Genomic DNA, 14,284 nt, shown 5'->3' with positions numbered 1-14,284 from the left:
TACATATAATTAAGGCAGAAGTGATCTGTAAGAAAATAACATACTGCATTGTATCCACATCTCCTTCAGGTTTGTTACTTAGATAATCAAGGGCAGAGATGAAGGCCTGGTTTAAAAAACAAAATAAAAGGATAACATAAAAAGATATATCAATAATGGGTAAGCAAGCAAATATAAAACCATATACTTATATGTTACAGCTGCATAATAATTGTTGCAATATTATGTGAACACTAATTCTTCTCAGTGCACTGGAAGCCCAATTACAAAAAAGTGGGGACGCTGTGTAAAAAGTTAATAATCCCCTAGACCCATATTTCATTCACAATAGAACATAGAACACATATCAGATGTTGAAAGTGAGACATTTTACCATTTGATGAAAAAATGTACTCATTTAGAAATTGATGGCAGCAATGCATCTAAAAAAAAGTTGGGACAGGGGCAACAAAAGGCTGGAAAAGTAAGTGATACTAATAAAAAACGGCTGAAAGAGCAAGTCACATGACTTAGTATAAAAGGAGTATGTTACAGAGGCAGAGTTTCTCAAAGGCAAAGAGTTTCACCAATCTGCAAAAAACGGTGTCTAAAAATTGTGGAATAATTTCTGAAAAATGTACCTCAACATAAAATTTCAAAGACTGAACATCCCACAACTACAGTACATAATATCATCAAGAGATTCAGAGAAGCTGGAGAAAGCCATGTGTGTAAGGGACAAGGCCAACAGTCAATAATGGATGTTTATGATCCATAGGCCCTTTAGGTAGCATTGAATTGTCAACACAGTTCACTGTGAAATACACAAATGCAAGTATCATACAAAGAAGCAGCCAAATATCAAGATCAACAGGGTCCAGATATGTTGCAGTCTTCTCTGGCCCAACGCTCATTTAAAATAGACTGAGGCAAAATGGAAAACTGTTCTGGGGTCAGATTAATCAAAATTTAAACTTCTTTTTGGAAACCATGGACGCTGTATTCTGCAGACTCAAGAGGAGGGGGACCATCCAGCTTGTGATCAGAGCAAAGTTCAAAATCCTGCATCTCTGATGGCGTGGGCATCTTACAAATCTGGAAAGGCACAATCAATGCTGAAAGTATTTAGAGGTTTTAGAACAACACGATGTATGCTTCCATCCACACAACATCTCTTTCAGGGAAAGCCTTGCATATTTCAGCAAGAGAATGCTAAACCACATACTGCATCCATGACATCAGCATGGCTTCACAGAAGAGGAGTCCGGGTGCTGAAGTTGCCTCCTGCAGTCCAGACCTTTCACCAATAGAAAACATTGGGAGCATCATGAAACGAAAAATCCGGCAAAGAAGACCCAAGACTGTTGAGCAGCTAGAGTCCTACATCAGATAAGAATGGGGCAACATTCCTCTCCCAATTTGTCTTCTTAATTTCAAGACATTTACAGACTGTTCTTAAAAGAAGAGGGGATGCTACACAATGGTAGACATGGCCCACTTCCAACTTTTTTGAGATGTGTTGCTGCCATCAAGTTACCATTTTCATAAAATGGTAAAACATCTAACTTTCAACTAATGTGTGTTCTGTGTTATGTTGTGAATAAAATCTATGAAATTTACAAATCATTGCTTTCGGTTTTTATTTACATTTTACACAGAGTCCCAACTTTTGGGGAATTTTGGATGCATTTGGAAAAAAAACGTTTGTCGGTTCTTGGGTAAAATGTGCTGTAGTTACAGTATATTGTGACCCATTAGCTCACACTCGTGTTGTATACTGTATAGTGAAAGGATGTGGAAGTTTGGAAGACAGGTTTTCCTAACTCTGACGTAATGAAATCATTTCTACAGACCTGGATTATGTTTATGCAGAGAGTGCACACTCTTTCCTGTGTTTTCTGATGCTGAAAAATCTGTAAAAAAAATTATCAAAGAAAAGAACAAATTGAACTGTATGTTGTATGACCACAAACAGGTAAATCTCTGTAAAGCAAATGTCTGCATCCGCTGCAGCAAGATAGCTGCTCCAGAAAAAGTATACAATAAGAAAATAAATGGTTTAAAGGGGTTGTGTGGTGGGTTTATATGGATGACATATCCTCAGAATAGATTGGAAGGAAGAACCGGCACTCCTGGAGTGCCGGTTCTTTCTTCCAATCAAGTACCTTGGGCGACGCCCGCGGACCGTGCACCCACAACAGCAGTGCCGCCCGGTACCCATTACCATATCCTCAGAATAGATCATCAATATCAGATTGTCAGGGGTCCGACTGCCAGTACCACCTCTGATCAGCTGTTTAGGGTACTTTCACACTAGCGGTTTTCTTTTCCGGCATTGAGTTCCGTTCTAGGGGCTCTATACCGGAAAAGAACTGATCAGTTTCATCCCCATGCATTCTGAATAGAGAGCAATCTGTTCAGGATGCATCAGGATGTCTTCAGTTCAGTCTTTTTGACTGTTCAGGACGGAGATGATACCGCAGCATGCTAGGCCAAAAATCCGGAACACTTGCCGGAATGCCGGATCCGGCATTTCTTTTCCATAGGAATGTATTAGTGCCGGATCCGGCATTAAAAATATCGCAATGCCGGATCTGTCCTTCCGGTCTGTGCATGCGTAGACCGAAATTTTTTAAAAAGAAATAAATGTCGGATCCGTTCTTTCCAGTTGACACCGGAAAGACGGATCCGCCATTTTTAATGCATTTGTAAGACAGATCAGGATCCTGATTAGTCTTACAAATGCCATCAGTTGGCATACGTTTTGACGGATCCGACAGGCAGTTCCGTCGACGGAACTGCCTGCAGGATTCCTCTGCCGCAAGTGTGAAAGTAGCCTTAAAGGGTTTCTACCACCAGATTTTGAGATTTTCCGCTGACTGACACTAGCGATCTGCTAGTGTCTGCTCTACCTAACAGTGCTCTTGTATCACCTTTGTCTGCTGCCGTTAAGCTTAAAAACATACTTTTATTGATATGCAAATGAGCCTCTAGGTGCTATGGGGGCGCCTTTTCAGCACCTAGAGGCTCCGTCTACTCACTATTTCTGCCGCCCACCGTGTCCCTCCAGCCCGCCCCCCTCCTTTTGATTGACAGCCAACCTCGCTCCATCTCGAATTCCAGCACCTGCGCCGTGCGCTTCTGTATTCGGCGCAGGCGCAGTGACTGTCGGACCGCTCCCTGCGCCGGCATCTTCACTGCGGTCCGACAGTCACTGCGCCTGCGCCGAATACAGAAGTGCTGGAATTCGAGATGGAGCGAGGTTGGCTGTCAATCAAAAGGAGCGGGGCGGGCTGGAGGGACGCGGTGGGCAGCAGAAATAGTGAGTAGACGGAGCCTCTAGGTGCTGAAAAGACGACCCCATAGCACCTAGAGGCTCATTTTCATATCAATAAAAGTATGTTTTTAAGCTTAACGGCAGCAGACAAAGGTGATACAAGAGCACTGTTAGGTAGTGCAGACACTAGCAGATCGCTAGTGTCAGTCAGCGAAAAATCTCTAAATCTGGTGGTAGAAACCCTTTAAAGAGGCAGCCTTTGAGAGCTAGAATCACCTACATGTGGCCTCATTTGTAGAGGCAGCGCAGTGTAATTACAGATGCTTGTCCTATTTAAGTGAATGCATTGTAATTACACTGCGTCACCTCTACAAGCGAGATGACGCACAGGTAATTGTGAAGACGAAGCAACACTTGCATGAGTGTGCTACCCCTTCAAACAGCCGTTCGGTGGGGTGCTGTGAGTTAAAGACCCACTTGTCACATATTTCTGACCAATCCTGAGGACAGGTCATCAATATTAACTCACCACACAACCCCTTTCACTCAGGACATTTGTGGTAGTCCTGATGGTCAGGTTAGAAAATACAAGAAAAAAAAAAAGCACAGTGAAAGACAAGCAGGCATCACCCTCATGTATTAATATACTTACACTTGCTTCAGCGGGTTTACATTCTATGACACTTTTCAGTGATTGTAAAGCCTGGGTCACACTCTGCTCAAACTGTGATGGCTAGGAAAAGTTAAAATATAATAAAAATGACATAAGCACAAACAAAATATAGACACATTGTAATAATGAATCTACATAGTCACTTCTGTAACTAGATGCACAGCGGCAATGCCTTGTGATAATGGAGCAGAAAATGTACACCATACATACTAGCTATAAAGCCTGTTGTGTGAAAGAATACAACAGGCTGTAGAAACCACTGCCCCCTAATATGCCATCACTGCACCTGGATATCACCACTCTGCCCCCTGTATGCAATCACTGTACCTGTGTCACCACTCGACCCCCTGTATGCAATCACTGTCCCCTGTGTGTCACCACTCGGCCCCCTGTATGCAATCACTGTCCCCTGTGTGTCACCACTCTGCCCCCTGTATGTAATCACTGTCCCCTGTGTGTCACCACTCGGCCCCCTCTATGTCACCACTCGGCCTCCTCTATGCAATCACTGTCCCCTGTGTGTCACCACTCGGCCTCCTCTATGCAATCACTGTCCCCTGTGTGTCACCACTCGGCCTCCTCTATGCAATCACTGTCCCCTGTGTGTCACCACTCGGCCCCCTCTATGTAATCACTGTCCCCTCTGTGTCACCACTCAGACCCCGGTATGCAATCACTGTCCCCTGTTTGTCACCACTCGGCCCCCTGTATACAACGGGCTCTGGAAAACTCTGCCCCCTAATATGCCACCATGCTGCCCCAAAGGGTATCCCATTACTGTCCCCTGAGTGAGCTACCACTTTGTCCCCTCTGTGGCATCACTGTCCCCTGTATGCCCATTGTGCAAAAAATACAATGGGCAATAGAAAACTAATTTTTCATGAAATAATAAAATATAAAATGCTGAATTTTTTGCAGGATGATCATCCTCCCAGGGCAGAAGACCAAAACCCCCTTCCAATGGTTGCTTCATATTTTTTTTTCTTATATACATACATACACAAAACACACTGGAGATGCACAATGTACTTACTGTTACCATAGATCATTTTGATAAATAATCCAGGGAGCTGATACTTGAGATGTATAACTTACACACCTTTACTATACATTACATAATGGAATAATGGACTTCATTTATCAAAACTATCAAAAAACTGTGTTTGTTGACCACAGCAACCAATCAGAGCTTGGCTTTCTTTTCTTAAACTGCTCTGATAAAGTGAAAGTTACGCTGTGATTGGCTGCTGTTGGCAACTAAAAGTTTTTTAGACAGTTTTGATAAATCTGCTCCACCAAGTACAGTTTACATGTAAAAGAGCACATTTATTAGAATACACCATGCAGGGAGATGAGAGGCAGGCAGAGAAGATGCGCCTCAGCTGTTACAGTTAGGACTATGTATTGGTTATACAATGTGACGGTTGCAGCCAATCAGAGAACTGAGTACTTGGCAACACAGTTTACCTTTTATATATCATATGCACTGTGTGCACAATTATTAGGCAAGTGATTATTTTGACCATATTATCATTTTTCTGCTTAATTAATAGGCAGCTTGTTTTCCTCTGGCAAAATGGGGGAAAAAAGTGATTTAACTGACTCTGAAAAGTCAAGAATGCGACACAGAATTAATAAATGAGCTAAATTAAAACATGAGCTAGTTGGACCTTTTCGTGATGAAGATGGACTCAAAATCAACTCCCAAACCTATGCCAGTTTTCAGAAGACACAGTAAAAAGTCTGCATCTTTCAAGAAAACCATGATTTTATGTAGGACAATGTTCCATCACATTCATCAACGTACTCCATTGCATGGCTAGCCAGTAAAGACCTGGGCCCTTTCCACTCCTGACCTAAACCCTATTGAGAACTTGTGGGCCCTTCCTAAATGGGAGATGCACGGTGAAGGAAAACAGTGCGCCTCTCCGAACAGAGTCTGGGAGGCTGTGGTTGCCGCTGCACAAGAAGTTGATCGTCAACAGATTAAGAACCTGACAGACTCTATGGATGGAAGGCTTATGACAGTTATTGAAAAGACGGTAGGCTATATTGGTCACTGATTTGTTAGTTTTTTCTTGAAAAGTCAGAAATGTTTGTTTGTAAATTTTCAGTTATTTGTTTATTATTCGCACTTAGATGAAAATAAACAAGTGACATGAAATTTCCCTTTTTCCTTTAGTTACATAATAATTATGCACACATAGATGTTCTCCTGAGAAAACCAAGACCTTACTTTCCTAAACATTGAGGTTTAGTAACATTTTGGATTGACCGACAGCACTGTAGTTGTTCACAAATAAAATGAATACTCAAAAGTACAACTTGCGTAATAATTGTGTATTAGTAGAAACAGCGTGGTTCAATCGAGAGCACAGCTAAATGTATAGATGCAAACCTGCTAGACTGTCGGGACAAACTGCTCTTAAAGAGGACCTTTCACCGATTCTCACACTATGAACTAACTATACAGACATGGAGAGCGGCGCCCAGGGATCTCACTGCACTTACTATTATCCCGGGCGCCGCTCCGTTCTCCCGCTATGCCCTCCGGTATCTCCGCTCACTAAGTTATAGTAGGTGGAGATTCCAGTCACTAAGTTATGGTAGGCGGAGTCTGCCCTTGTTCTGCTCTAGCGCTGGCCAATCGCATTGCAGAGCTCACAGCCTGGGAGGTTATTTTCTCCCAGGCTGTGAGCTCTGCAATGCGATTGGCCAGCGCTACAGAAGAACAAGGGCAGACTCCGCCTACCATAACTTAGTGAACGGAGATACCGGAGGACATAGCAAAAGAACGGAGCGGCGCCCGGGGATAATAGTAAGTGCAGTGAGATCCCCGGGCGCCGCTCTACATGTCTGTATAGTTAGTTCATAGTGTGATAATCGGTGAAAGGTCCTCTTTAAGTATGGTTTAAGCCACTGCTTTGTGTTTAATCTCAAGTGATATGGAGGACATGCGCACCTTGTGCATTAACTACCATTAGACGTGTACAACATTTAGAGACAAACATACCAAAGCTGTTAAACCCTCATTGTCGACCATCCAGTCTTCTTTGTCCGCCAATTTCTTGACCTCTGCAAAACGAATAATAAAGTAATTAACGTCGCTAGAGTTATGTAGGTAGTTGAGGTAATGGATGCTGCTGTTACATACAGGTTACCGATTCTCTCCAGCGGCAACATGGGGGGGGGGGGGGGGGGAGTAGTAGTTTAACACTTAAAGGGGCTGTCTTACTTCAGTAGAGAAAGTTAATACGAGCAACTTACTAATATACTGGTATTATCCATATTGCTTGATTTGCTAGCTGGATTCATTTTTTCATCCCATGACACACTGCTCGTTTCCATGGTTACAGACCACCCTGCAATCCAGCATCGGTGGCCATGCTTGCACAGTATAGGAAAAAGCACTAGCTTATGTGCGCTCCCATGGTCCCGGCCACCAGCGAGGCTGATGCTTTTTCCTATAGTGTGCAAGCACGACCACCACTGATGGATTTGAAGGTGGTCCATAACCATGGAAACAAGCAGTGCATCATGTGATGGAAAAATGAATCCAGCCAGCAAAGGAGGCAATATGGATAATAACAATACATTAGTAAGTGCCTTGTATTAACTTTCTCTACATGATAAATGCCATTTGCAGAAGTGAGACAACCCCTTTAGAGATTGCTGTCGGATGAACACTTGTTCTAGACTATCATTCCAAATACCTGCATACACTTACATGCTTGACTCAGCCAAGTATGCATGTGTTCACATTAGGAAGAGGGGAAGAAGACGCTGGATTGGCCAGTTAAAATTCAACATGTCCGCCACCCTTATCTCCCCAGACATCTGCCATAGGGGGAGAGTCAGGAGGCCCCCATACACAATAATTTGTCAGCTGATCTAGCAAGTACAGTCTAGTGAATGGAGCAGGTGGGCATAGCTGAAGATGTCACTCAAAAGTGTCTTCGAGTTTGGTTCTCTTCTAATATTCCTACTGTTTACTCATGGTTAAATTTGGTTAATAAAGTCAAGAGATTCGAAAATATTCTATATAAACAAAAGAATTGTGAAGAGAGAAGGCGGAATGTATGGGGAAGATGGATTTTTTAGGTTGCCACTCTACGCTCCATTAGTGATTTGTCCCGGCCTTATCAACGGTGGGCGCTAGGTGACGCATCGCAAGGGGAGGGAGGGGGGTTGGATGGGGTATTCTTAATCTGGGGCATTAATGGGGGGAAAAAATTTTAAATAATCTATTTGTATGAAATATGTTTGGAATATTTATTTATCAATAAATAAAGTAAAAAAATAAAATAAAATAGTGTCTTCCTGCCCAATCCATTCTGATCCAGCAGATTGGAAGAGGAGCCATGGAGGAATAGAAGCTAGGTAAGTATTATTTTTTACCCCAACACTCTGTAAGCCGTGCTACTAACAGGGATAATGGCTGGAAAGTTGGAGGACCTTACAACAGCTTTAATTAAAAAAAGACTGCATATGAATATTCACTATTGGTCCAGCTCTGAGAATACAAAACAAGCAATACAAACAATGATGCTAGCCATTTATGCTCACCCTTAGGCCTCATGCACACGACCGTTGTGTGCATCCGTGGTCGTTGTGCCGTTTTCTGTTTTTTTTCGCAGACCCATTGACTTTCAATAGGTCCGTGGAAAAATCGGAAAATGCACCTTTTTGCAGCCGCATCCGTGATCCGTGTTTCCTGTCCGTCAAAAAAATAGGACCTGTCCTATTTTTTTGACGGACCACAGTTCACGGACCAATTCAAGTCAATGGGTCCATGAAAGAACACGGATGCACACAAGATTGGCATCCGCGTCCGTAGGTTACTTTCATACAGACGGATCCGAAGATCCGTCTGCATAAAAGCTTTTTCAGAGATGAGTTTTCACTTTGTGAAAACTCAAATCCGACAGTATAATCTAACACAGAGGCGTTCCCATAGTGATGGGGACTCATCTAGTTAGAATATACTACGAACTGTGTACATGACTGTCCCCTGCTGCCTGGCAGCACCCGATCTCTTACAAGGGGCTGTGATCCGCACAATTAACCCCTCAGGTGCCGCACCTGAGGGGTTAATTGTGCATATCATAGCCCCCTATAAGAGATCAGGGGCTGCCAGGCAGCAGGGGGCAGACCCCCCTCCCTCCCCAGTTTGAATATCATTGGTGGCCAGTGTGCGGCCCCCCCCTATTGTAATATCATTGGTGGCCAGTGTGCGGCCTCCCCCGGCCCCCCCCTCCCTCTATTGTAATATCATTGGTGGCCAGTGTGCGGCCGCCCCCCCCCTATTGTAATATCATTGGTGGCCAGTGTGCGGCCTCCCCTCCCCCCCCGATCATTGGTGGCAGCGGAGATTCCGATCGGAGTCCCAGTTTAATCGCTCTGGGGCTCCGATCGGTAACCATGGCAACCAGGACGCTACTGCAGGCCTGGTTGCCATGGTTACTTAGCAATATTCCAATATTAGAAGCATCATACTTACCTGCTGGCTGCTGCGCTGTCTGTGTCCGGCTGGGAGCTCCTCCTACTGGTAAGTGACAGGTCTGTGCGGCGCATTGCTTAATGATCTGTCACTTACCAGTAGGAGGAGCTCCCGGCCGGACACAGACAGCGCAGCAGCCAGCAGGTAAGTATAATGCTTCTAATATTGTAATATTGCTAAGTAACCATGGCAACCAGGCCTGCAGTAGCGTCCTGGTTGACATGGTTACCGATCGGAGCCCCAGAGCGATTAAACTGGGACTCCGATCGGAAACTCCGCTGCCACCAATGATCGGGCAGGGGGGGGGGGGGGGAAGGGGAGGCCGCACACTGGCCACCAATGATATTACAATAGAGGGGGGGCCGCGCACTGGCCCCCAATGATATTACAATAGAGGGGGGGCCGGGGGGAGCCGCACACTGGCCACCAATGATATTCAAACTGGGGAGGGAGGGGGGTCTGCCCCCTGCTGCCTGGCAGTCCCTGATCTTTTACAGGGGGCTATGATACGCACAATTAACCCCTTCAGGTGCAGCACCTGAAGGGTTAATTGTGCTGATCACAGCCCCCTGTAAAAGATCGGGTGCTGCCAGGCAGCAGGGGGCAGTCATGTACACAGTTCGTAGTATATTCTAACTAGAAGCGTCCCCATCACTATGGGAACGCCTCTGTGTTAGAATATACTGTCGGATCTGAGTTTCACGATGTAACTCAAATCCGATGGTATATTCTAACATAGAGGCGTTCCCATGGTGATGGGGACGCTTCAAGTTAAAATATACCATCGGATTGGAGAAAACTCCGATCCTATGGTATATTAACTCCTGACTTTACATTGAAAGTCAATGGGGGACGGATCCGTTTGAAATTGCACCATATTGTGTCAACATCAAACGGATCCGTCCCCATTGACTTGCATTGTAATTCAGGACGGATCCGTTTGGATCCGTGGATCCTCCAAAAATCAAGGAAGACTCACGGACGAAAAAATGGTCACGGATCACGGAAAAACGGAACCCGTTTTTGCGGACCGCAAAAAAAAACGGTCGTGTGCATGAGGCCTTAGACGTATAGAGCATAGCACTATTTTATCTATGTACTGGTAGATGTATCCATATGAACTATATCAATGGAGTGATTATATATAATACTTTAGAACTCCTAAAGTACTGTAAAACCCTAGATGTAAGCCAATATTCCCCTTTTATCTTCACAATACTGCTGAGTTGCACATATATTTAAACTGAATTTGACTAGTGCTTTCAAAAGACATGCAATGACTAAGTGGTTTACCCAAACAAAATAACCTGTAGCCAACTCCTAGCATTGCTGTATCAGGGCTTTGTACCCGTTTTCTAATGCCAGTGCTATTTTTCACATGGTAACGAATATAAACTATAAGAAGATGCCCATAAACCATAACTGGATTCAAACCCTATGTATCATTGATAAAAAAAAAGATATCCCAACTAGCCAATTAGTGTGAAAAAAAAAAAAGTGAAAATGTGTAACCCCAAAAATTAAAATGTACAGACAAATATACCTTCAGCAGTATGCTGCAAAGTGACCTTGACACAAGTTTCCCGCAACTCCAATATGAGGTCTTGTATAGCCTGCAGGATATCATTGGGGATCTCAAGAGCCATTAGTGATTCATACGTATGCCTAAACAAACCAATATATTAATGATAATAAAAATTATTTTTATTAGTAAATTTAGTGAGGAAAGTAAGGATTATACAAATATATGATAAATATATAGTAGCTCCTGCTGACCTTAGAGTAGTCCAACAAATTACTTTTTTCTTTTACCAAAGACGTGTAATTTAAATGTAACATACATGTAGAGTATGCATACGTTTTTTTCAACCACTTCAAGACCATTTAACCCCCATCCTGACCATATGCATTTTCAGGTTTTTTTAGTACATGGGCTTTTTCCGTTCTGTTATAATTTTTAAGTATTTTTTCGGTGATACACAGGACTTTATTTTTGTAATTTCTATTTTTATTATTTTTTTGGTTTTTATTTTTTATAAAGAAAAAATGTGGGGGATTCAATCAGCACAACCCTATATGTAGGTGCACATTGCTATGGCGAAATACATATACAAAAGAAAAAGACACAAATGCAATGGCACTCTGCAACCAGCATTCTGCCCTGCCTCTATGCTGGATGAGGAATTGGTGTACATTTTGGCCAAAGCGTAATAAGCCACTCACCACGTCAAGGTCGCCTCTATGGAGTGGTCCCTAACACTAGTTCCTACCTGTTTGTGGGCCATGACAGCCACACAAAGTCCAGGGAATGCAGGTGCAGCATGCACGCCAAGCACACTCTGCTTTTAACCCCGTCCGGTGCCATTACAGCTTTCATCGGATCCAGGGATGCAAGTGCCAACATGCATGCTGAGCCCACTATATACTTCTCCTGGAGCCAAATGGCTACTGGTAGGTGCTATATATGCAGACTCCGTTTTATACTGACTTTGTGTGGCTGTCATGGCCCACAAACAGGTAGGAACTAGTGTTAGGGACCACTCCATAGAGGCGACCTTGACGTGGGGCTTATTATGCTTTGGCCAAAATGTACACCAATGCCTCATCCAGCATAGAGGCAGGGCAGAATGCTGGTTGTAGAGTGCCATTGCATTTGTGTCTTTTTCTTTTTCTTTTTTATACCCAGAAAATGTAAAAAAAATATATATATAAAAAAATATATATGTTTTTCAAATTTTTTGTAATAGCACAAAGTACAACAAAAATATATTTTTTAACATTGCATTCCCTTTCCATTACAGTTATTTTGATATGGGGGATATATAGCTTACAGCTGCTAGCGGTAGGGCTAGAAGCTGCTGTGTACTCTAGTGGTGACGTTTATAACTATTATTTTTTTTTTTTTTTTTTATATTTTTCATTTTACATTTTGTGCCCCTCCCATAAGGTCATACAAGACCTCTAGGAGGCATTTTCCATTACATTTTTTTTTCTTATTGCACATTTTGATGACATACTAGCCCATTTACAGGGGGGAATACAGCCAGAGGTTTTACAAGGCTGTTGAGCCTCATGGTAGAGCTGAACTGGGTATACTGAGTTACCCCACCCCCAGCAATCACGAGTGCTAGGACCAGAACAGGAAGAGACAGTGCCACTGCCTGATCTGTATGCACAGTGCTAATTGAATGCTGTGCATATAGCGATGGAGACGGCAGGGATAGCCCAGCTGTCAGCTGCACAATCTCAGTTTCTGAAAATCTTTACAAAGTCGATAAAAATGCCACAACTGATTAACTTCAGTGGAATAGTAATGTAGAGACTGCACATACGGGCAAGTGTTCGTGAGCACCAATTCCAAGCATGAAAAGGTCTGAAAGCTCTATAACGTGCCCAAAAACATTTGTGTGGTTTTATTATTGCATTTTACTCATTTTTGACAAAAAAATCTATTTTCTGTGGGTCTTCATTAAACACTTTGTTTTCTCAGCCTTCACTTTCAGTGCGTCTGTAGACTATCTAGCTTTCAGTTTCACACTGAACCCGTCAGGTTGCTGCTCTGACTGCTGGATCTGCAGCTCTCATCTCTAGACTAAAATGGATAAGAATAAAGCTTAAAATGTGTGTTTGTGAGCTGTCAGGAGTTCAGAGATAAGGGCTTCACATGGAGCAGTCAGGTCAACTTCAGGCAATCTGCTGAGATGAAAGGCTGAGTAAACAAACTGTTGAAACTTTTTAATAAAGACCAATTGAAATATTATTTTAAGCCCAAAATCTGTAAAATACAAAGATGACTGTACTGAACTACTGCAGGACCTCCTACATGGCTTTGTTAGTAACCTTTCTCCTTTCTGTTTGCCTCTGATAATAAAAGAAGCATCTCAAATGTTTAAAAGACTTACATGATAAATTGCACACCCAGCTTACCTAAAGGTCTGAACAACATGAGCTAACCAAAGTCCAGATAATTCAGCCTTCGATCCCCAACCTCCGTAAATCATCACATCCTCTTGGCCAAGAGTACTTGGAAGTAAAGCTCCGCGAATGAGCTTCACCAAGCACTGCATCACTTCTTGTATCATTTTCTTTGCACAAAAAAAAAAAACAGAAAATAAAAAAAATACATGATCAAATTACAAGGATGATATTAATCGGGAAAGTCAAAATGACAACTAGAAACAAAGTATTGTACTGTGGGATTTACAATTAAAATATGTGGCATCACATCTCTTAAAGGGATCCTGTCATTAACTTTATGCTGCCCTCACTAGGATATGACACATTCCTGATTTCAATTTGCAACCTGGAAAACGGATTGCTAGAACCTTAGGGCTTTTTCAGACGAGCGTGTCCAGTATGGAAATCACCCTCAATGTGCTAGTGTGATTCCCAGTTATGGACACTGCTCGTTTCACAGGAGCACACAGCATTATAATGATTTATAATGCTGTGCGTCTTTGCATGACTTTACTTCTACAAAATCATAGTGACATAACGCTGCCAGTATAATTCTGTAAAAGTAAGGTCATGCAGAGACACAAAGCATTATAAATCCGTATAATGCTGTGTGCTCCTGTGAAACGAGCACTGTCCATAACAGGGAATCACACTCACACACGAAGAGTTATTCCTGCACAGAACACGTTCTTTTGAAAGAGCCCTTAGGGTGTTGCCACATATTTAGGCTTTCTGATGCAGCTTTTGAAGCCAAAATCAGGTATGGATTATAACAGGAGAGAAAGTATTAAAAAGTAGATACAACTTCTCCACTTTTTTAATCCACTTCTGGTTCTGGCTTCAAAAACTGCATTAAAAAAAATAAAAAAAAGTGTGGCAGCACCCTTAGGCTTCATTC

The 14,284-nt window shown here is 42.8% G+C and overlaps 1 protein-coding gene across 1 annotated transcript in view; it reads right to left on the bottom strand.

Annotated features, from left to right (window-relative positions):
* The window catches only part of EXOC2 (exocyst complex component 2), a 200,645-nt gene that overhangs the window by 63,424 nt on the left and 122,937 nt on the right, over window positions 1-14,284 (bottom strand). The window contains exons 14-19 of the mRNA XM_040431963.1: window positions 13,357-13,514; window positions 10,973-11,094; window positions 6,943-7,004; window positions 3,909-3,989; window positions 1,833-1,892; window positions 45-106 (exon numbers count right to left, since the gene is read on the bottom strand). Of these exons, the coding sequence (XP_040287897.1) occupies window positions 45-106; window positions 1,833-1,892; window positions 3,909-3,989; window positions 6,943-7,004; window positions 10,973-11,094; window positions 13,357-13,514 (545 nt within the window). The remainder of the gene's footprint in view (window positions 1-44; window positions 107-1,832; window positions 1,893-3,908; window positions 3,990-6,942; window positions 7,005-10,972; window positions 11,095-13,356; window positions 13,515-14,284) is intronic.

The sequence above is a fragment of the Bufo bufo genome, chromosome 5, assembly GCF_905171765.1.
Source record: "Bufo bufo chromosome 5, aBufBuf1.1, whole genome shotgun sequence".
Taxonomy (NCBI): domain Eukaryota; kingdom Metazoa; phylum Chordata; class Amphibia; order Anura; family Bufonidae; genus Bufo; species Bufo bufo.
This window is presented reverse-complemented; position numbering and strand designations above follow the sequence as displayed.